This window comes from Primulina tabacum, chromosome 5 (genome assembly GCF_025594145.1).
Source record: "Primulina tabacum isolate GXHZ01 chromosome 5, ASM2559414v2, whole genome shotgun sequence".
Lineage (NCBI taxonomy): Eukaryota > Viridiplantae > Streptophyta > Magnoliopsida > Lamiales > Gesneriaceae > Primulina > Primulina tabacum.
The window spans coordinates 4406401-4429529 of record NC_134554.1 but is presented as its reverse complement, the minus strand read 5'-3'; the positions used below and the strand labels follow the sequence as shown (position 1 = coordinate 4429529).

General features: G+C 34.3%; 4 protein-coding genes and 1 long non-coding RNA gene across 11 annotated transcripts; 3 read left to right on the top strand and 2 right to left on the bottom strand.

Annotated features, from left to right (window-relative positions):
• The first annotated feature begins 3175 nt into the window (after nt 1-3175).
• Nucleotides 3176-5799, top strand: LOC142545697 (protein SEEDLING LETHAL 1, chloroplastic-like). Of its 4 annotated transcripts, none has more exons than XM_075653043.1 (3): nt 3176-4253; nt 4506-4582; nt 5370-5799. In XM_075653043.1, the coding sequence occupies exons 1-2, from the start codon at nt 3348-3350 to the stop codon at nt 4551-4553; spliced, it is 954 nt and encodes a 317-aa protein (XP_075509158.1). In that variant the 5' UTR covers nt 3176-3347; the 3' UTR covers nt 4554-4582; nt 5370-5799. The 4 variants fall into 4 exon arrangements, with proteins under 4 accessions (XP_075509158.1, XP_075509156.1, XP_075509157.1 ...); XM_075653041.1 differs by having other exon boundaries at nt 3176-4277; nt 5370-5797; XM_075653042.1 differs by having other exon boundaries at nt 4506-5799.
• On the bottom strand, nt 5174-7828 carry LOC142545698 (uncharacterized). Its single transcript, XR_012820320.1, has 2 exons — nt 7481-7828; nt 5174-6785 (listed from the first exon to the last, which is right to left on the bottom strand). It is a non-coding gene; the product is annotated as an uncharacterized LOC142545698 (long non-coding RNA).
• A 3396-nt stretch (nt 7829-11224) lies between these two features.
• LOC142544609 (RING-H2 finger protein ATL70-like) lies at nt 11225-11954 on the bottom strand. Its single transcript, XM_075651639.1, has one exon. It carries the CDS (start codon nt 11887-11889, stop codon nt 11395-11397), a length of 495 nt encoding a protein of 164 aa, XP_075507754.1. The 5' UTR covers nt 11890-11954; the 3' UTR covers nt 11225-11394.
• Nucleotides 11955-15170: 3216 nt separating this feature from the next.
• LOC142545695 (myosin-binding protein 7-like) lies at nt 15171-18089 on the top strand. Of its 4 annotated transcripts, none has more exons than XM_075653040.1 (4): nt 15171-15347; nt 15636-17233; nt 17323-17369; nt 17850-18089. In XM_075653040.1, the coding sequence occupies exons 2-4, from the start codon at nt 15842-15844 to the stop codon at nt 17950-17952; spliced, it is 1542 nt and encodes a 513-aa protein (XP_075509155.1). In that variant the 5' UTR covers nt 15171-15347; nt 15636-15841; the 3' UTR covers nt 17953-18089. The 4 variants fall into 4 exon arrangements, with proteins under 4 accessions (XP_075509155.1, XP_075509154.1, XP_075509153.1 ...); XM_075653039.1 differs by having other exon boundaries at nt 15171-15506; XM_075653038.1 differs by having other exon boundaries at nt 15171-15510.
• Nucleotides 18090-20329: 2240 nt separating this feature from the next.
• LOC142545694 (fasciclin-like arabinogalactan protein 17) lies at nt 20330-23081 on the top strand. Its single transcript, XM_075653036.1, has 2 exons — nt 20330-21800; nt 22781-23081. The coding sequence occupies exons 1-2, from the start codon at nt 20345-20347 to the stop codon at nt 22852-22854; spliced, it is 1530 nt and encodes a 509-aa protein (XP_075509151.1). The 5' UTR covers nt 20330-20344; the 3' UTR covers nt 22855-23081.
• The last annotated feature ends 48 nt before the right edge of the window (nt 23082-23129 follow it).

The window sequence follows — 23129 nt, the reverse complement described above, 5'->3', positions numbered from 1 at the left end:
AACGTATTCTCCCGTGATGGATGCAATTACGTTTCGGTATTTGATTAGCTTGGCGGTATCTGCAAATTTAGAAATGCGTCTTATGGATGTTGTTACAGCTTACTTATATGGATCGCTTGATAGTAATATATATATGAAAATCCCTGGAGGATTTAAGATGCCTGAAGCACAAAGTTCAAAACCCAGAGAATGTTATTCTGTGAAATTACAAAGATCATTATATGGGTTAAAGCAATCCGGTCGAATATGGTATAATCGACTAAGTAATCACTTGATGAAAAAGGGATATGTAAATAATTCAATATGCCCTTGTGTTTTCATTAAGAAAACAACATCCGGATGCGTAATTATTGTTGTATATGTTGATGATTTAAACATCATTGGAACGAATAAGGAAATTCAAGAAGTTGTGTCATACTTGAAGGAAGAATTTGAAATGAAGGATCTTGGAAAAACCAATTATTGTCTGGGTTTATAAATTGAACAAAAAGAATGTGAAATGTTTGTTCACCAGACAAATTATACAGAAAAGATCCTTAAACGTTTTAATATGGATAAATCAAATCCTTTAAGTACTCCAATGGTTGTTAGATCATTAAACATAGAAAAAGATTCATTCCGTCCATGTGAAGATGATGAAGATATTCTTGGTCCAGAAGTACCATATCTAAGTGCTATCGGTGCCCTTATGTATCTTACAAATTGTACAAAGCCTAATATATCTTTTGCCGTAAATTTGTTGGCAAGATTTAGCACATATCCAACAAAGAGACACTGGAACAGAATTAAACATATATTCCGTTATCTACGAGGAACGACAGACTTGGGACTTTTATATTCAAAAGGTGCTAATCCAAGTATAATTGGTTATGCTGATGCTGGATACTTATCTGATCCACACAAGGCACGTTCCCAAACTGGATATGTATTTACTCGTGGAGGCACTGCAATTTCTTGGCGTTCACAGAAACAAACACTCGTAACAACTTCGTCAAACCATGCCGAGATTATTGCACTACATGAAGCAAGCCGTGAATGTGTATGGTTAAAATCAATGACCCAACATATCCAAATCTCATGTGGATTATCATTCGACGAGAAGCCTGTGATACTATATGAAGATAATGCTGCATGTGTTGCTCAAATGAAAGAGGGATACATAAAAAATGACAGAACTAAACATATTCCTCCTAAGTTCTTCGCATTCACCAAAGAGCTAGAGAAGAATAAATGTATTGATGTTCGTCACATTCAATCAAGTGAAAACTCATCAGATCTCTTCACAAATGCACTTCCTACGTCAATATTCAGAAAGCACATATATAATATTGGGATGCGCAATCTACGAAATTTGTGAAGAATTGTTCGTGTCAACATGAGGGGGAGTTTACGTGACTGCACTCTTTTTCCCTTACTATGGTTTTTATCCCAATGGGTTTTTCCTAGTAAGATTTTTAACGAGGCACTATAAAAACACGTAATGAAGACAATCATTATGATCATCATCACAAGGGGAAGTGTTGAAAATTAATATTTAAAATGTGTGTATTGAATATTTGAATGTTGAAAATAAGAGTTGTAAATATTGAAAATTAGTGTGTGATGATGTAGGTAATGATGTATTTTATTTTTGGATTATTTGTAAAAAAATTCTATAAATAAGCTCACCATTTGTGAAAAAATTCACAATTGAGTAGAGAGAAAAATATTATAAAGTGTGTAGTTTGGTAAATTTTGAGAGTTTGATATTTTTACTTTTTACCATAAATTTTTACTTTTTCACAACAGAAAATTTAATTGTAAAAAATTAAATTATATTTACTAAATCAAATAAACAATTGTTAAAAAAAATATATACAAAATAAATATTAAATAATGAAAATTTATCATATAAATATACAATAAATTTTGTTCAAATATACAATATATAAAAATATATGTAATATTTTCAAAAAAAAAAAGTTTTCGGGTCAACCCGCGACCCAACCTGACCCAACCTGAAACCCGTCTAACCTGGTACTAACCCGAACCCACCCGACCTGAACCGAACCGAACCCGAAAAACACCAATCCGAACCTGATTTTTTTTCGTGTCGGGTTGACGGGTCGTGTTGCATTTTGACACCCCTACTTTCTAACCCCTTAAATTTAGGAATATATAAAATAATAATTAGAGATATAAATGAACCAAACCGTTTATGAGCTATTCGAAACTCGATTCGAAAAAAGCTTATTTGAGCTCGTTCAATGAAGCTCGTTAAGATAAACAAATAAAGCTCAGACTTTGCAATATTCGGCTCGTTACATCGTGAACATGTTTGTAGGTAAGTTCATGAGTCATCTTTTAAATAAAAAAAAATAGTTTTGATATTTGATTTATTGATTTTGTACATTAATTATGAAATATATAGAAAAATTTATTAAATTTATTTATTATAATAAATTTACAAATTTTAATAAGAATGTTATATTTTTCTTTGAATATATAATTTATTTTTTAATGAATTTAATAAAAATTTAAATATATAAATCATATTTATTAAATTCGTTTAGGCTCGACAAAAGTTTGAATAAGTTCGTGAGCCATGAACATATTCATCATATAAAGCTCGAGCTCGGTTCGATTATAAACGAGTCAAGCTCAAACATTCAAGAGTTCGACTCGACTCGACTCGACTCGATTACATCTCTAATGATAATGTTATATCTAGTCCATTAAAATTCACTACTTATTAACACTCTAATCAATTAAAAATTGAGTTAATCACCTAATAGGGTGATACTTAAATTCTAGTTTATGGTGTTTTTGAAATAATTTTTTTTTAAATACGTATATTAAATTTTTTGTTGATAAAATAATTTATTTATCCAAACAAAATGTGGTTTAGCAAAATTATGTGATTACTAAAATATTTTTAATTAATTGATAATAATATATTTAGGTTAATTGATTAATTCGAAATAAGATAGTAAATTATAAATTTATTTTTAGATAAATAATAACTACAAAATATAATATTGTATTTTTATATTTAATAGTTTGATTAATATGAAATAAATGATAAATAATTTAATTTTTTTAGATAAATGATTATCCATAAATTTATAACAAACATTTTTTATGAGATTTAATTATTAAAATAACTTAGTTTATAAAAGTGAATAAGAATGGGTATTTGATCAAGCAAGGCGTTATCTACCAAAACTCGAGATTTCCAGATAACATTTGCACGAAAGCTTTCTGCACCTTATCTTCTTCCGCTTCACCACCGCCATGGCCTCCGCCACCACCGCCGCCGACCATTGACATTATTCCTCTCCTTCGATTCAGAGAATGTAGCAACTACCATGCAAGAAACTCTCCATTTCACTTCCACCCCCTTCCACCTTCACAACCCACAATTCCCCTTCATTTCTCGCCCCAATCACCTGCATTTACCTCCCAAATCCTCCACGGTTGCCCTTCCCTTTCTGCCCAAACCCCCCTCCCTCATCAAATCCCCTGAAGACGGATCCCCAACGACCAGTTCCCCTCCTCCCCTTCAAGAATTGCTTCTCTATTTAGACTCTTTGGGTGTGGACTCCCTTTACTGCCTCCACTCCCATCCCCCTTTGATTTCCACACCCCTTTCCCAGGTTAAATGCACTGTCGACTTCCTGTTTTCACTGGGTCTCACCGTGCAGGATCTCCGCCGTATTTTCCCCATGTGCCCTGATTTGTTAACTTCCCCAACCTCCACGGTCATCATCCCCGCCACCACTTTTCTCCTCCGTGAAGCCCACGTGGATGCCGTTAATCTTCGCCACGTTATTCATCGCCGGCCACGCCTATTAACCCGCAGCGTCGACCGGCAGCTCCGACCCACTCTCTACTTTCTCCAGGGTACCATCGGCATCGAGAAAGTTGCTAGTTATTCCTCTCTTCTGTCCTGCTGCGTTGAATCCAAGTTCATTCCCCGAATTGAGTACTTGCAGAAGCTGGGTTTTTCTTACAAGGACACTATAGTTATGTTCAGGAGGTTCCCAACATTGTTTTGTTATAGTATAAAGGAGAATCTGAAGCCAAAATTCGATTACTTTGTTGTGGAAATGGGGAGGGAGTTGAAAGAATTGGTTGTCTTCCCGCAGTACTTTTCCTTTAGTTTTGATAATAGGATAAAGCCCAGGCACAAAATGTGTGTGGAGAAGCAAGTGTGCTTGTCATTGCCTTTGATGTTAAAGTCTTCTGAGGCGCGGTTTCGTGATCTGTTGGAGGTATACTGTGGTTCTTCTATCCCGGTCAGAGCCTCTCCCTTGTGGTGTACTAATACAAATATTTATCGTGATAATGTATGATAGATAAAAAAAAATATTTACATTTATCAGCATTTGTTTATATGAAATTGGATTCGAATTTTCTTTTCGAATCAGTTAAGTGCTGTTAAATTACGCAGCAGTTTTATGTTTTTGTGTGTACATTTGTTGTTTAAAATAAGTTATCGATTTTAGTAAACGATTCTGGAACAGGAGTGTGCCACCTACCATAATTTTCGTGGAATATCATCTTCTGATTGAAACTTGGGACGACAATGAGCCTGTTTGAGGTAGATTCTTTGGTTTCCAAAGACCTGGATTTTTGGATCTAATCAGGCTATGCTTGTGCATATATAGAAAAATGTTCTCGTTTCTTGGGAATCTTCTTGTTTGGGTTTTGTTCTGTGATTCCGTGCGTTTATGTCCATCCGGCCCATCCAGTGAAGGCAATTTAGAGACCGAATAAAGTATTTTTGCCACTTATAGCATAAATGAAATGTTTGCACGAATATAATTATGATACTCATTCGCTTATTTTTGTATGTCTCATTTACTGTTTCATACATGGGTGGAGATTACACCCTCCAGAGATAATGCCATGTTTATGTGTTTTCCAGCAGCAGTTGTTGAATCTACCGTTTGTTTACATGCAAAAGATCTTTATGGATATTGCACGTATATTTGCTACGCGGTTTCGGTATCTGTTGGAGGTCTACGTGATAAAAAAGGTTTACTGAATATAATATTTGGTTACCTTGCTAATGGTTTTTCCATTCTCTCGAGGCTCTAGATATCATCTTATTGCATTATCGAGTGTGTAATTTGACTTTGAATTCTGAGTATTTCATGGATTGTGCCACCCCTTTTCTTATGCTTTTATCGTGTTGTTCGTTTTATTGGGTTGAAGGTCTTATTTCCTTGTACTTGAATGTTTTGACTATGTGAATCATGTTTGTGTTGTGGTGTCTTTCCAATTGATCATTGCAAGTATTTTGTGTATGATGTGATATATATTTTTATCGTTGATACAACTGTGGCTTAGCTGATTCCTCTGTTTGGGATTATGTTTGTAATGAGCTTGGAGACGTGTAGATGCAAGCTAACTAACATCTCCCAGCCACGGTTGTCCATCGAGATCATGTCCAAAGTTTAGTTATAGGGATGTCTGTTCCTCAGTATGAACCAGTAAAGCAATATTTGTTAGATGCTGAAACTTTTACTTAGTTCATGATACTGAGATTCTGTACGTGCAAAAGATAAGAATATGAGAAGGAATGTCTGAATTGGATGTGATCTATGGCGATTACGTGTTTGTTAAAATATTTCTATATTTTGTTTTTTCTCTAAACATGTACAAACGTTCACTTGGTGTAACTCGGACCAAAGACACAGCCTCTGGACGCTAACCATACCATTGCCAGCATTTGAACTTGTATATTACTGTCTATGTACAAAGAAATAATCTCAGCTAGTTGAAGCACCTGCCAATTAAAGTTGGTCTATTTTTTTGTATTTGTAATAGGAACAACCATGTAACTTTGCTATTTTGCAAAGACTTGAGACATCTTTGTTCTGCTTTAGGCTACGGAAGGTATTTTTTCTTCCAGCTTTGAAGTTCCCTGGCCTAATTCCTCTCCATTGACTGTAGAACACAAATACACAGGCACATTTCATTGGTTTTTTTAATAAATATTACAACGAGGATATGATTTCCAATCTAAATCTAAATATAAACTAACTGAATTATATGCAAAAGTGATATTTGAATCCAGAATCTGGGACCTCACTCTCGCCACTAGTCTAAGAGATCAATGGACATTTCTTTGAAATACTGACAATGCGAAAACTGATTTTAGTAAAGCTAGTTTCTTGGAACTATGAGTGCATCTGCATTTCCTCGTTTTCAGGTTTTCAGTAGCATAAAACACTCCTGGTCAATATTTTAAATGCCGGTCGTTTTGAACAGTTGTTTACTTTTCATATGCATCATAAGAAGATAAAATGTGATTTGTTATTCAAATCTTTTCTTTATTGTTTCCATAATTAGATCTTTGATAGACAAGAATAATATAATTGGCACGTATTACAATCAATCACAATTGAAGACACCAAATCACAAGTACTTTTATAATTTCTAATGCCAAAAAATTTACGTTCATTCTCATAACTTGTTACGTTATACGACATATTTGTGTGACCTGATAATTTACATATATAGTCTCGTAACTTAGAATCAAAATGACATATTTGTGACCTGATAATTTACATATATAGTCTCGTAACTTAGAATCAAAATGTCAAAACCATCATACGGTGATATATTATAACTTGTAGAGTTGGTATGATGGAGGAAGCGCAAGTCGATTTTGTTTATTTGGACCATCAAACCTAATAATCCAAGTTGTTGTTCACGACTTTTGCTCCTCCAAATACATAAAATGTAGATGCATTTAAATGCATGCCCCTTCGCATACGATGGAGATGTTGTAATTTCTGCAAAAGAATGCAACTATGTGTGAAAAAATCAAAGCATGCATAATTTTATTAATAGAACACATTATATCATCTCCAATAAATATTTAATCAAAATGGATTTTGATTTACTATTCGAACAAAAATCCCATCACAATGTTGAACAATGGATCACATATATTTTTACAGTGATATAATATTGTTTACTTTGGATCTAAGTTTTCCTGCATTTGCTTTTGATCTTTATCCAAAAAGCTCTATATTATTCTATTTTGTTAACTCGTGATATTTCCTGTGTATTTTTCATATGAGATATTAGTTGAAAAATTCCTAACCATAATATATATGATTAATAAAAATGGGATCAACAAGAAGTTGTATAAAGGTACCGTGAAAAGGTTAAAACTCAATAAAAACTTTGCAGTTTCACAGTTCTTTATAAATTGCTAATAAGCATTCAGGCCAGAACAACTGACACGGCCGATTAGAGTTTCGACTATCAAAAGTAAGATTTTTTATTCAGTAATTATTTATATACGTAATTTTTACTATGGATATATGCTAAATTGAGCTAGACCATTGATGCACAAGATTTGTAACTACTCTTCTAATACTGCATATATAAATTTTACGAAGAATTCAGCTCAAGAAAAGAAAATCATTGCTCTCTTTTTTAAAAAATAAATAAATTAAATTCGTACATTTGCGGAACATACCTGCAAGAAACCCACAATCGTAGCTATTTTACCAACAAATGTAAACCTGAAAGAAAGCAAATTTCCTATTCCACCCATACCAAAATCTTGATCTTTCTTTTCAACTGTATTTTTTATTTTTTTTAGTTCTTTGTGAGTTTAGAGCTTAGAACCACGTTTGGATTCACTGAATTCTTGTTATTTTACAGGTGTTCGATGAATTTAACGTAAAAGAGAGAGGTAGGTATGTGTGAAGGGGTTGACTTGACTATAATCTTGTATTTTACGTACCTAGGACAGCTAGAATTGTCTGGCTGTAAAATTATAAAATTTAGGGCAGATTATATTATTACATATATGAACCCAGAACTCCAAAACTTTATTTAATTTGTATACTTTTTTTTTTAATTTGTGTTACCGAATTTCCTATTCATAATTTTGGTATTTTTTCAAACTTTTCGTCGATATGATGTCGAATTAACATGGACGTAGTGTTACACTAGCACTTTTTATTTAAAAAAATTGTTACCATTACAAAAATTGAAAACATATTACTAAAATCTTATTTTAAAATGTACAGAACTTTCAAATGGAAATGAAAATTACAATTTTCCCATAATTATATTCCGAGAATAATTGGAATCAGCGAGTTGTCATTGGAGTTAACAAGGGATGCTATATTTCGTGTCCAATGGTCCCGGCCAATTTTATCCTATTATCCTATTCTGTGCGGGTTATTATTGCTTTATTACAATATTACTTGACAAAAATTTGTGTGAGACAGTCTCACGATTATTTTTTTATGCTAATAGCATTACTTTTTATAGTGAATATCGGTAGGATTTACCCGTATAAATTTGTGTGAGACGGTCTCACCATTACTTTTTATGCTAAGAATATTACTTTTTATAGTGAATATCGATAGGGTTGACCCGTCTCACAGATAAAGATTCGTGAGATCGTCTCAGAAGATACCTACACATATTGTTTTAATCATTAGAGACGAAAAAAATATATTTAATATTTCATGATTTTCTAACCATGATTAACAAAAAGAAAAATATAAGATTAAAAAAAATGTTAGTTTCTAATGTTAACATTAATTTATTTTTTAAAAAAGCAATATTCTATATTTCAAATTTATATTCGAGGATAAATTGTTCACGTTGATATCTACAATTTTAACTTCTATTATTCTTATTTTTGTAGTAAAATACTAATTTTAAAATAATTATTATAACAAATATTTATTTTACTGATTTGTAAATGCTAATAAACTTATTCTAACAATCTGTAAATGCTGCAGTAAATGTAAATATACAATTGCTTAAATCTTCAAAATTACGTATTGTTTTTATATATTTTTTCCATTTTCATTTTAAAGTTTATATTTAACTAAAGATTGCACAGTTTCTGTATATATTTCTATTCACCGAAGTTAAAATGGAGAATAAAATAAAAGAAAATGAAAAGTTTCAATTTTTTGATATGAGAGAGTAAGATCATCTCTAACCTATTATACCACATTCTGTATTATATTTTGCGTTACATTTATACTACACAAAAATCATCTTCAACTCAGTGTACTACATTTTGCAGTACAATAGAATATTCTCGGTAATTTGTTGTTGTTTGTTAGTAGTTATAGTTGTCAGTGGTTGTTTCGTAATAATTGGTATTTATGGTAATTTCCACTCTTTTTAACGTGTTAGTAATTTAATTCAAAGTTTTAAAATTTTTATGACTAATATTTCAAAATATTAAAGAAATTTAATTTAATATTTATTTAAAATTTCAAAAATTATAAAATTTATTATTAAATTGAAATATAGAATAATTAAATTAAACTAAATTACTCAATAAATTTTTTTAAAAAATGGCGCAACTACAGTGATGCACCACAAGTGAAAGTGCTGGATTGGAACACCACCACGAAGGGTGCGACACTAATGTGATGCCGTGGTTGGAGATTACGTAAATTTTTAATGTTAGTTACATTTTTTAATTTTCTAATGGTTAAAGAAACATTATAATAAATTAAAGGGGGAGTAGGATAGATTAATTGACCGGGTCCGTTCTCTTATTTTATATTTTGCAAGTGTAATTGAATGGGTAATATTAATTGAGTGAAGCTTATTAATTACGCCATATAATTTATTAATTATTTGAATGTCATACTTTATGAGATTGTTGGCCTAAAATTTAATTAATTATTTAATAATGTAGTTAAAAATTATGAGCGATTTATACTTTGAGATTTGAGTATTTCCTTTGCGTGTCACACACAAGCTTCAAAATTACATGTTTTAAAGTTTGAAATAATTTATTATCTTATAATATATATGTTTAGCCTTTGAATATTATCCATGACGCACCAAAAAAAATACCCAAACTTGTTTTATTTTCTTATTCTCTATGTTATTTTTCGCTTAGGCTATGTTTGGTATGGGTGATAAGCAAAAGATAGATTATTAATCCTATATTTGTCTCATTTTTTATGGGCTCAATTAATCAAGTAGCCCGTTTTAAAAAAACCTTACTTGATTGAAAAGAAATCCCTTTGTTTTGCTAGGATTGACAATCTATCTCCTAAAATATAACCTAAATTACAAATTTATCCCTTTTTTATTTATGGTAACCCCACACGGCAAAAACAAATCAAACTTGTGAAGATTGCGAAACCCCTTTTCTATTTTTTTCTATAATTTGTTAGCTTTTATTATAAAAAAATTAATTATTTACGATTCTTTATATTTTTTTCTTGAATTCAAAAATTTCATTCCCAATTCATGTGTAGGAATTCAAATTTCCACTGGAGATCGATCGAACTCGTCTCTCTTTTTATTTATATCACTACACCACTAGCGATATCGACTAATGCGCAATATATTTTTTTAGTAACAAGGCTCCTCAAATCAAGTTAAAAATTTGGATTCCTAGATCTAACTTCTCTTTGGCTAAACTGAGTGCATATGTTATTTGGAAGGATATTAACAATATATAGACACTCCTTGTCAAAGAATTAATTTTTTTAACATTCTGTACCGGTCGTTCAGTAATTTTTTTTTAAAAAAAATTATGTTATTGAGCATTAACTTAGTTTAAGAATCTAAATTTTATCAACTAGTTGATATATAAATTGAATTGAAATTCACGAGTTTTGAAGGTTAGAACCTACGTGATTTGGACTCTATTCTTTGATGATTTATATTTTTTTATTTGCACACACATCACATAATTAACTTCACGATGAAACTAAATAAAATTAAAAAAATAATTAGAAACCAATATTAAAAATTAGATAAAATGCAAAATCATATTAATTTTAATTAAAAAATAAATTATCAGATAAATACATAATAATCTATAATCTAAAATTTAATAAAATATTTATTTATTAATAGCTGAACACATGATTTTGAAAAAACTACTACGAATATCATTTTATATACCAAATTGTCATCAATGCTAGTTTAGGGTATTTTTGTCTCAACAACAAAAAATGTAAAATTTATCATACACATTAAAATCCTACCAAACAAAACATACTTTATCACAACACATTATATATCCTTACCTTGAGTTTTGTAATCAATCTAATTAATTATCCTATCCTAGACACCAAACATAGCCTTAGTGTATAAAATAATAAATGCATTGTTAATTGTGATAAAAATATAATTGAGAGTGACAGTGAAGCAATTATGTGAATATGTTTAAAAAATTTACAAATATATAGGCTGATCCCCTGCATGCAGTCCAAAATAGAGAAAAATAATTGTAATTTTTATTTATATACATGTTTATAATAAGCAAAAATCTTGCTAATCCAACTATCTGGGATTCATGACTAATAATACATTTATACAAGAGAAGTTACGGAAGTAATAATTAATTCATCACTAATTACATATATTGAACAAGCTATATCATGATCATCCGATGGGTCGGGCTGCAAGGGGAACCACCTCCGCCAGCGGTGTCGGAATCGGCGAAGTACGGCAGACTGGGCAGGTGGGGTGGCTGTGCAGCCACGGATCGACGCACTTGAGATGGAAGAGATGGCCGCAGTCCGGTAGAACTCTAAGCATGTCGCTGTTCTCGTAATCTGCTAAACATATGGAGCAGCACGCCGCCGTGGAATCCTTGTGATTAATTTTTGCTTCAGAAAAGAGCATCTTCGGGTAGCTTGATAATGTTAATTCGTCGAGCACAACTTCCACTACACGGTTCCGGGAGTTTTCTAACGGCGGCGCTGCTGGCTGAGGATTCTGCGACCTTGATAAGTAGAAGGTTGGGTTGTTTCTGGTGCAGCAATACGAGGCTAAGGTCATGGTCACGATGAGGAAGATGATTCCAATGGAAATTGCAATGGCGTAACCGACGTTGTCGAGGTTCTGAAAACCGCCGGCGGCGGCTGTGTTATTCATGGTGGAAGCCGACAAGATATTGAATTAATTTAAGGTAGCCACTGCCAGCCATGGTCGAGTTGATATTACGGGGCATCAAATGTCAACGGTCTGAACTTGAAATTGTAAATATATATATATATATATATATTAAAATTTATTCTAGGGAGGAATGATTCCACATGAATCGTAAAAGTCAAGCAAAACATATATTTCATATTTATTTCTAAATTTTATATTAATGTGTGGTTAAAACAGATTATTATTCGTACTCAATTAATTTGCGTGCCAAGTTACGTTGTCCTATGATCCTATTGCATTAAAATATCAATTTTCACCGGTATAAACTACTCAATGAAAGAATTCTAAAAAGCCCTTTTGAAGATTTTAATAATTAGTCAACGGTGGCCTTTTGTCTTTTTCTTGACAGCTTCCTTGCATATAAAATCTGCAGCTAATCATCTTCTTAATTATTGAAGCTGTACGTATATGGTATTAAATTCAACTCTCCTTTTCGAAATCTTGTCACCTCTGTAAGGCACAACCTCAAGTAATTGAATAAATTAAGGAATTAATGATTCTATAATTTGCAAGTAAACGTGCATACGAATCGAGTCTAACTCGACTTGAGATAGCTCAAATCAAACTCCTCCAGTCCAGTTTTGCCCGAGCTAGCTAGTCACCTACTTGCAAACAACTACATGTATATATATTTTTTTAAAAAAGAAACGAAGTTCCAAATAACATAATGGATTATCAGGCTGGGTTTGGTGAATTCTTCAAACAGCCCCATTGGAATGACGGCTTCTAAAAAAGTCATACGACGAAGTTAAACCAAAATGGGAGAAAATTACCAAAAATAAATAATGACTTGTTTTGAATCTAATCAATCAGGCAGTAGAGACGTGTGGCTTATATGTTTGATATACAATTTAATCACACACCAAAATGAAATATGAAAGGATGTATGAAAAGAGCTGTGAAAAATGCTATTTTTTTTCTTCGTGTACCCGATAGATTACCAGACCGAGATGATAAGAACCCCGACTTTTAATTATTAGAATTTTTGGGATATATCTGGTAAGCATGTCACCACAACTTGTTTCGAGACATTGCATAACTGTTGCTTGCCAGATTATTTAAACGATGATCTATTGTGTTGATACCCAAGAAGAAACGGTCTGATATCATTTCTGATTTTCACCCAATATATTTTAGCAATGTTTACATAATGATCGTAAACAGACTGCAGAAAATGTTCAACTATATTATCTCAGACCTCAAAGTGTCTTCATGGAGTTAAAGTAGCGAGATCGGCTCTAATCAATCTATCGTCATTTTTTTCTCCGGTCTAATCTAGAAGAATGCACTGTTATTAAAGAATGTCTTTGCAATTATGAATTAACATCCAGACAGATATGATGGTGAATTTTCACAAGTCCTATATTTCTTTCAGCACAAATGTGATTTCTGAGATGAAACACAACATTTGCGAATCTTTAGGAGTTAGATATACTACCAATCATGGAAAATATTTGGGTTTCCCTTCCATTATTGGTAGGACTAAATCAGAAGTTTTTTTTTGACTTTATTAACGGGAAAGCCTGACATAGAAGGCTCTTCACGTTGGTTTTGGCTGCAATGACAGTTTCTCTCCAACAGTAGAAGAAGCCATGAGTATAAGAAACGCTCTGAATTGGCTAAAAAGTTTATGTTCGTCCCACATCATAGTTGAATATGATGTTCAATTCTCATCGCCATCGAAGCGTAAACGCCCAGAGTCAGATTCCTCAAGTTTAGGTTTGATTATCGATGATTGTAAAAGCCTAGTTTTGGATATTCCATGTTTTAGCTTTGTTTTTGTTAATAATCAAGTTGTCCATGCCTTTGTTGGATGATAGTTTCTAGGCAAAAACTTATGTGAGACGGTCTCATGGGTCGTATTTTGTTAGACGGATATCTTATTTGGGTTATCCATAAAAAAATATTATTTTTTATGCTAAGAGTATTACTTTTTATTGTGAATATCGATAGGATTGACCCGTCTCACAAATAAAGATGTGTGAGACCGTCTCACAGGAGACCTACTCTTTTTAAGTTTTCTAATCTTTCCAATATTTAAATACATGATAAGAAGCCATGTCATGATCAAAATTTCATAATCGCCGTAGGATCCAATCTTAAAGTTCTTGATCTACGGTAATCTAGTGGCCAATCAATTATTTCATCTCACAAATAAATATTCGTCGTCTCATAAAATACCGAATCAAAATAATATATACATTTTTTTTCATAAAAGAAAATAATATTGTTTTATGTACATAATGTTTATTTTCAGCCACATATTTTATTTATGTACGAGATTTCTTCTTTATTAAAATAATTGATTGTTCTTGTAAACGGTAGATTGGATAAACAAATCCTTATCAAGCCTAACTTTTGAGTCCACGCCACGCCACGCCATTCATGTGGGCCGTTCCATTCACACCAACTAAAGCTTATCCTAATGACATCATTTTACACTCAATATATATATTTTTACTAATAAAAGTCATTAAATATTATCCATTTCTTTGTGATGAAATATTGGCGGAAAACATAGCATATGGATATGGTATGGATGATTTAAACGATTTCATCAATTTTTATACATGAAAGTTATTTGACATTTTGATACTAGCAGTATTACAATTATTATTAGATATAAATATAAATGAATGAAATGGCACCATGTTAAATTGGTAAATGCATGCAAAAACCAAGTTTAAAACAGTGTTTAGTTTTCTTAAGTTCGGCTTTTTAGTTGTTAGTGTTTTCATAAAATATGAATAAAAACTATATAGCAACAGATCTATGTGAAACAATATCACAGATTTATATTTGTTATATATTTGATCTATATTTAGAATAAAGTATAATATTTTAAAAATTAAAAATAATATTTTTTTCATTAATCATCTTATAAAATTTACACCTAATAATTGTGGGTCACAACGTATTGATTGCTTGGGCTCCATTGATGTGGACATTTAACACGATTGCCAATGATTTGATTAATATTTAAATAGTTTATCGTTTTAACAATAAAATTGAATTAATATTTAAAATAAATTGTTTATTATTTTAAAGAAATTACATGTCATTTGTGTATACTCGAGTTACGATTGGCCAACTTAATCGAGGTTCTCTAGGCGAGAGAAATATATTTTTTTCCTGGGGAAAAGTGGAATTAAGAGTAATTAGGATGGCCAATATGTAATTTGATTCCCGGTCAAATCATGGTCTTTTGTTGAAGTCTCCGAATATACCCTTGATCTCTCTCTCTAAAATCAACGAGGCAACACCTCCCAGCTTTCTCTCTCTACAAGCAGTAAATTCAGCAATCACATCTCACGAGACACGAAGCGTTCAAGAAAACACGATTACCCAAACGGATTAAACACCCCGAATTCCAGGGTTTCGACGTCTACGTATATACAGTAAGTCCAGTTTCCTTCGATCTCCAGTTTCGGGGAAGTTGCTTCACGTATGGTCGGATATTCTACTGGAAACCACCTACGATTGTACACGATGGAACTTTTTGCATCATGGAATTCCAGCGCGGTTGGTTAATCGATCGTTATTCCCTTTCCTAGCTAGTAGGTAACGAAAGTTAACATGCCTATGTGCATATTGCGTGCGTTTTGGTATTTGGGCATGCTTGTTTATACGTGGAAAAACTTTTAAGGGGTTCGAAATCGATGTCTTTTCGTGATTCTCTTTTGTAGGGATAATGGAAATAATGTTTTGATCTGGACTTCGTGTTGAGATTGAGGAAAGAAACGGTAATTATGCATTTAGGAAATTGGATTAATATGTGCATCGAGTGAAGTGTTACGTCTTTTGGATTTTTGTGTGGTGGTGGAAGATTTCTTTAGCTATTCATGTAAAATTGGATTGGGGACCTTGAGGTTTATTGGATGTCTTTTGATTAATGGCGACTAAGAGTTCCCCTTCGACGCCGTCTACCAGCCTTGTCAAATGCTGTGACTCTGGATGTAGCTGTTCGGTGATGAACAGGTCTCTTTCAGGGACGTATCTCCGGTCTGTGAAACGTAAATGTGATGAATTCGAGGAAGAAAGTGAATTCAAGATCCCAGGGCTCATAATGCCCCAAAATGCTCGTGTGGAGATAGGAAATGAATGTGTGGCTCTGCGTGAAATGGTCAGCAGCCAGCAGGTGACCATTCAGAACCTCATCTCTGACTTGGAGGAGGAGAGAAATGCCTCGTCTTCAGCGGCCAATGAGGCCATGTCTATGATTCTGCGGTTGCAGAGGGAGAAGGCAGAGATTCAGATGGAGGCTAAGCAGTTTAAGAGGTACGCAGAGGAGAAAATGGCCCATGATCAGCAGGAGACATTAGCACTGGAGGATTTGTTGTATAAGAGGGAACAGGCCATTCAGTCATTTACATGTGAGGTGCAGGCCTATAAACATAGGATGATGAGTTATGGTCTCACAGATAATGAGGCCGCTGGAGAGAAGGGTCTGAGCCGGAATAATAGCTTGACTGAGAATCTTGAAGGGCAGTTTGAGTTTCCTCCTTGTGAGATTTATCCACCTCTAAAATGCAATTCACAGGATTATGTTGATGGTGATGACGAAGCCACGAACATTGAGAAATATGCCTTTGGGGAAACTCCAAGAACTTGGGATCAGTTTAATGATTTGGAGCGCCGGATATGTCAATTGGAGAAAAGTCCTCGGACAGTTAAGCCCAATGGGGAATATAGTGGCTCAAAAAGTTTGCTTGAGAAGGTACTAGTTGGTCAGTCTCCTAGGCATCTCAAGAAGTTCTCAACTGACGGCTCAAATTCACTCGAGCCGATGGGCGAAGAAAAAGGTCGGGATTTTGGCACAGATTCTCTGGAGTTTGGTCGCAGTTTTAAGAAGTCAGAACTTTCCCATTTAGAGGAGATTTCTAATTCGAGGAAATTGGATAGTGCATCAGACGTTGGTGCTGATTTAAGCGACTGGGTTTACACAATCGATTCTGTTAATCAGGGGGATTTACCTAATGGTTTCACGGATGTCAAGGCTACTGTTGCATTTCGTGACAAGGAGATGACGATTAATATGGAGTCGCTAAATCATCTTCCTGTTAAAGATATAGAGATCCAGAAGTTGTATGCAAGGCTTCATGCTCTCGAGGCTGATAGAGAATCAATGAGACATACAATTATTTCTATGGGCACGGATAAAGCACAACTAGCATTGTTGAAGGAGATAGCTCAGAACTGGTGCCAAGATATGTCACCAGCAAAGAGCACGCCCAGGAGGAAACCATCAGTAGTTGGGAGTTTTTCGTTCATGTCGGTATTCAAGGTAACCATGGTGATAAATACACTAATTATAGCATCTTAAATTATTTTTCTATGATATGCTGAAAATTTTATCTCGGGTTTCTCGTTCAGTGGATCACAGCTCTTGTTTTTTGGAGAAAAAAAGCACCCAAATGCAGGCAAGTACAAATCTGTCGTACTTTCCGAAATATATTTTGGTCCGTTGTTTTTTGCAATTATGGATGTTTGCCAACCTGATTATATGAATATGTTCATTGAACTGTGCTCTGACTTAATTTAACTGCTACTTACTGCAGATTATATGATTTTGGTTGCACGTCCTTGCAATTGTAATAACATGGTACTTGATCTTGGAAAGGAACTTTTCGTAATTTTGAACCCCCTTTCCCCCACCCCTCTCTTCTTTCCATGAAATAGTTACTTATATCATGCAATATGAAGCCTGCCACGTATCTTAAACAGAAAAGAGAGAAAATGAAAGGGAGGATTTTTAAACTAGGGGCCAGGGTGCACAGAGGATATTTAAATCTCCTCAATGCTTCACATGACTTGTTGATAATCTTGGTCTTATGTAGCTTTTAATATTTGGGGGTCTCTGTCCCTGCTAAGAAACATAATTGTTTCGTTATTGTTTTTAGATACATGTTTGGATTATCCGCCAACAATGTGGGCTTGTTACTGCTTTTAGACAGAAGTCCTCGCGTGGGACAATGGAAATGTATATCGATTTCACACATGTGAAATGGATGGCCCATATTCTGCGTCAATCTCCTGTCATCGCCATTTTGAACACAGCTATTCAATTGTTGCCTTTTTCCCACGTGATTATTGACGACTTTTTCTGGATATATAGTTGCAGTGGTATTGGATACAATCGTCATGTCCAGTGTTCTTTTACTTCCTCTGGTTGGTGTAGGGAACAGTTTTTCATTAGTCGAGGAAACAGCATATCCTTTGGAAATCTATTGCTCATTTTCCTTTGTTGAAATATAGTGGAGTGAGTCCAGCTAGTTTCCCCTCGGTACATAACAGGTAAATGTAAGATTTTTCAATCAATATTTGTGATATTTGTAACATAATTTTTTAAGAGGTGATCATTTCTTATGTTATAGTTTAGGGAAAATTGAGTGTTAGAACACTGCCCCTAGTAAAAAGAGCTCTTTCTAAGGAGTAACTGTACTATCTGGTTTGATCAAACCAGGGGATTCCTGTAAAGTTTTTTTCTTTTCTTATATTTTTTATAATTAAATTTTTAGTCGCAATCCTATTTCTATAAAGCAAAATGTCACCAGCATTAAATTTCCCGACTGTAATGCGACAATTTAACCAGACGATTCTGAATTACATGCGTTAATTGGAACTAATAAAAAATTAGATAATGTAAAGACCTAAGCCAGATAATATTTCAACAAACTAGTTGATCTATGTTTATATTAGAAGAAACAGACTTGATATACTATATATCATCGTATTAATGAATCTTTTTATATGTAATAATATGTATTTAATATATGATCTATGCACATCAATGATATCTGTAGGACCGAACGTTTGCCGCTTTACCCAAAGCTATAACAAGTAGTAATTGTGCAACTCAAATCTTTTAAACCACACAGCAGCTCAAGCACCACGGTTCGATCGCTCTACCAAGCAGGGACAATTATTGCACCCAACAATCTCCCTTCCAATAATTACACTTCTTGCAATCAATGATAATCAAACACGTGACCTTGGCTCTGATACCAATTGTAGGACCGAGCGCTTGCCGCTTTACCAGAAGCTATAACTAGTAGTAATGGTGCAATTCAAATCTTTTAAACCGCTCAGCAGCTCAAGCACTACGGTTCGATCGCTCTACCAAACATGGATAATTATTGCACCCAATAATATCATTTAAAAGTTATGTTATATATATGCGTTCCAAATTGGATACTTTCATGGACATTCGTTATTTCCTTTTTTAGATAGAGAAATTCATTATTATTATTTATGACAAAATTCATTATTTTCAAGATATCGCTATTGCAACATTCTAGCAATTTCTCCCTAAAAAACATTCTAAAATTTTTAAAATACTGTATATATGTTGCTAAAAAAAAGCTATGTACATACAAAAGAAACATATGATTTCAACATCTCTTCTTCGCCAAAATATGGATATTAGTTGGTTTAGAACTAAATTGTTGGGTTTTAGAAAAGATATGCTGACTGCTGAGGATGAGATTGTTGGTATTTCGAGCGGAGGAAGGCTAGATTAAGGTAAGTTCTTTGATTCCAAACGAAGAAGGGAGGAGAAAGAACTTCTACTAGAAGAATTTTTGTACCACTCTGCTTTGTGAAATAATCGGTATTGCACGTAAATCCAGCACTGAGATTTCCAGAGAGAATTTGGCTGAGATATTATTTTAATGGATGCTTTTATTTTTGGATATCAAGTTACATCTACATATTTTTCTCATATTGCAGTTTCATCACCCCTTAAAACAATTCACTTGAATGTAATAAAAACTCAAAACATATTTACTCATTTGGTAAGGATTTTAAGATTGATTTTTAAAATCATGAAATGTATAACATTATTAATTTTTACATTTCGTTTTTTATTTTTTTTTTTAAAAGAAATTAATCCTAATTAATTAGTATATTAATTAATGTATGCAGCTGCTGCCTTGAATCCATTATTTGGTACCGACTCACGAGACAGTACATATTATAGAAAGAGAAAAAAGACAAAAATATTGATGTGTGATATAACATAGTAAAGAAAATATCCGAGAAACTACAAGTAACTTTTCTGCACTTTAAACCCTTTTCAACTCCAAAAACTACTTGTTCGAGTCGTTATTCATCTTCCGGTGCTGATCAGCAAAACTATGCCACTTATCATTGTCTGAAAATGACAGCTGCTCTTTACAGTTTACACTCTCAAATCTCAATTTCAGCAGCATATCTCCACGTACACAGCAATACTGCTTTTTTAACGTAATGATGGATTCTGATTTACACATAACAGTGTTATATATATATATATATATATATATTAACAAAAGCACGCGACAAATAAATCATAATACTAAAGTGTTTTCCATGAAAAGAAGTCTCACTGAAATTTATTTATTTCCCAATGACTTAAATGTTCTACCAAACACAGCCCACCTCACAGTCACCACCGACAAAAGATACGTTCTTTCACATTTACCAAGAGGAAAGAAAGAAAGAAATAGCCTGGATTGAGAGATCCACATTTCTTCCCTCTCCAGGCATGGATTACCATATCTATGGGGTTCCTAATCTACTTTTCCTGGCCCTTTTCACTCTCCTTACCGCCATAGCTTCTGCATTGCCGGGAAGTTTGCCGGCAATGACTTCCGCGGTCTCAAATTCTGCCGCACAGATCAACTCCAACTCGGTTCTTGTAGCCCTTCTGGATTCTCGCTACACTGAGCTCTCAGAGCTGGTGGAGAAGGCGATGTTGCTTCAGACTCTTGAAGAAGCTGTATCAAAGCATAATATTACCATCTTTGCTCCGAGAAACGAGGCTCTAGAGCGGGATCTGGATCCCGATTTCAAGCGCTTTTTGCTCGAGCCTGGGAATCTGAGATCCCTTCAGAATTTGATTCTTTTCCATATGATTCCAAGTCGGGTTGAGTCCAGACATTGGCCGGGGGAGGCGAAAAATCCTACCGTTCATACCAGTCTTTGCCGCGATGCAGGTGATGAAAAAATTCAGGTGATCGAGAAAAATGGGATGAAGCTCGTGAGCATGACGAAGGTCATCAAAGGAGACGATATAATTCGGCCCGATGGAATAATTCACGGTATTGAAAAACTGTTGATTCCTAAATCCGTCCAACAAGACTACAATAACCGGCGGAGTTTGAGGGAGACCTCCGCCGTGCTGCCTGAGGGTGCACCGGAAGTCGACCCAAGAACAAATAGATTAAAGAAACCCGCGCCGCCTGTACCTGTCGGCGATCCTCCGGTTCTGCCCATTTCCGACGCTTTGGCCCCCGGTCCATCACTTGCACCGGCACCTGCTCCAGGACCCGGCAGGCCACACCACCACTTCGACGGAGAATCGCAGGTGAAGGATTTTATCCAGACTCTCCTGCATTACGGTGGGTACAACGAAATGGCTGATATATTAGTGAATCTCACCTCATTAGCTTCCGAGATGGGAAGATTGGTGTCCGAAGGCTACGTGCTTACAGTTTTGGCACCAAATGATGAAGCCATGGCTAAGCTGACCACGGACCAGTTAAGCGAACCCGGGGCCCCGGAGCAAATCATGTATTATCATATGATTCCCGAGTACCAGACAGAGGAAAGCATGTATAATGCGGTGAGGAGATTTGGGAAAGTCAAATATGATACTTTGCGGCTGCCGCTTAAGGTGCCGGCCGAGGAGGCTGATGGGTCGGTGAAATTCGGGCTAGGAGAAGGATCCGCATATCTATTCGACCCGGATATATACACAGATGGGAGGATTTCAGTTCAGGGTATTGATGGGGTTTTGTTTCCGTCAGAGGAAACCAAGGATGTCCCTAGAGTTGGTTCTGTTGCTAAGGTTGTTTCTACGCCAAGGAGAGGTACTTTATTCTTCCCATATTAACCTTCTTTTGTGATTAATTTAATTACAGCAATTTGGTGAAATGGATTATTGGGTTATGCCGGAATTTGCGATAATATTCAAAGTCTTAGCCGGAATTGTGATGCCGATTTTATTCAGGCAGGTGCAGACGATAAAAAAATCGAAAATTTCATGTTAAATGTTTTTGAAGTTAACAAATTTGCTTCCTTTTGTTTGCTGCCTATAAACAAATGATTTTTTAATTAGGCATCTGGGCTACTACAATGCATTGGCAATTCTAATTCTCCCGCTTCACATTTTAATGCTAATATTAGAAAATGATCTCGCTAGTTTAGGTACGGTTAACATCAGTCTCGACCTGCCAACTTTGTTGTCTGCACCTGCACTTGAATTAGGTACCAGAAAGTTTTGTTCCTATCGCTAACAAACAAGCACAAGTGCACTAGCCAACTCTAAGGATTCTACTTGGAAATTTAGAAAATCTTCTTTTAAGGTGAGATCGCCTTGTTTTGCCCTGTTGCATTGTTGTGATCATGTTAAATTGGGTAACTTGGCCACGGAGCGTGTAGACATTAAATCATTGGTGAGTTAAAGAAATAATATTCATGGGAAGAGTTTAGGTAGAGTGGAAGTCCTATAGTAGACAGGCTGTTTCTATCAAATTTCGTTTTCACCATGATAATTTCACATTGCGTTTTCGACCTAGTCATGGGGGAAACAGATATTTGATCTGTTTGATATAAGCTTTGCATTATGAATTCTTGAGGGTATGGATGAGCATATACAATAAGGACTGATCACTCGCATTGGGACGATCATGAATCTTCTTGTAACGTTTGTGTTAGGAAAGATGGATCTATGCCATCCATGAGGGTGGATGATTATCAAGGATATTTACGCCGAAATTATGTATGAAAAGAATCATGGTTTGAGTCGAACTTGAGCAACATTTTGATTTTACTATGAATATATTTGCAGGGAAGTTGATGGAAATTGCATGTACACTGCTTGGGGCTTTTGGACGGGAGACTCATCTTTCAAGCTGTCACTAAGATTTTTAGGATGATATTGTGCATGATGACAAAAACATGAAGTGGGAATCGAGGTCCTTTACGTTGAAATAATAATCCCACCAAAAAAATATATTCTTTTAATTTTCATATTATTATATCATAAATGAATATTGTAATTATCTATCTATTTTTTTATTTTTTATTTTATGTTTGTTCCACCGACAGTACCTATAAATAAAACAAATACTTTTAAATGACAAGCTAAATGTTTGTTATAATAATTAATTATGGGTTTAAAAGTATTTGGTAGGTGA

Excerpts from the sequence above, each read along its gene's own strand:
- LOC142545697 (XM_075653041.1), top strand. The coding sequence starts at position 3,348 with ATGCAAGAAACTCTCCATTTCACTTCCACCCCCTTCCACCTTCACAAC. Across the intron at positions 4,278-4,505 it reads ACTGTGGTTCTTCTATCCCG|GAGTGTGCCACCTACCATAA; the intron begins GTCAGAGCCTCT and ends ATTCTGGAACAG.
- LOC142545695 (XM_075653040.1), top strand. The coding sequence starts at position 15,842 with ATGGCGACTAAGAGTTCCCCTTCGACGCCGTCTACCAGCCTTGTCAAA. Across the intron at positions 17,234-17,322 it reads CGTTCATGTCGGTATTCAAG|TGGATCACAGCTCTTGTTTT; the intron begins GTAACCATGGTG and ends TTTCTCGTTCAG. Across the intron at positions 17,370-17,849 it reads AAAAAAGCACCCAAATGCAG|ATACATGTTTGGATTATCCG; the intron begins GCAAGTACAAAT and ends TATTGTTTTTAG.
- LOC142544609 (XM_075651639.1), bottom strand. The coding sequence starts at position 11,889 with ATGAATAACACAGCCGCCGCCGGCGGTTTTCAGAACCTCGACAACGTC.
- LOC142545694 (XM_075653036.1), top strand. The coding sequence starts at position 20,345 with ATGTTCTACCAAACACAGCCCACCTCACAGTCACCACCGACAAAAGAT. Across the intron at positions 21,801-22,780 it reads TGTTTCTACGCCAAGGAGAG|GGAAGTTGATGGAAATTGCA; the intron begins GTACTTTATTCT and ends ATATATTTGCAG.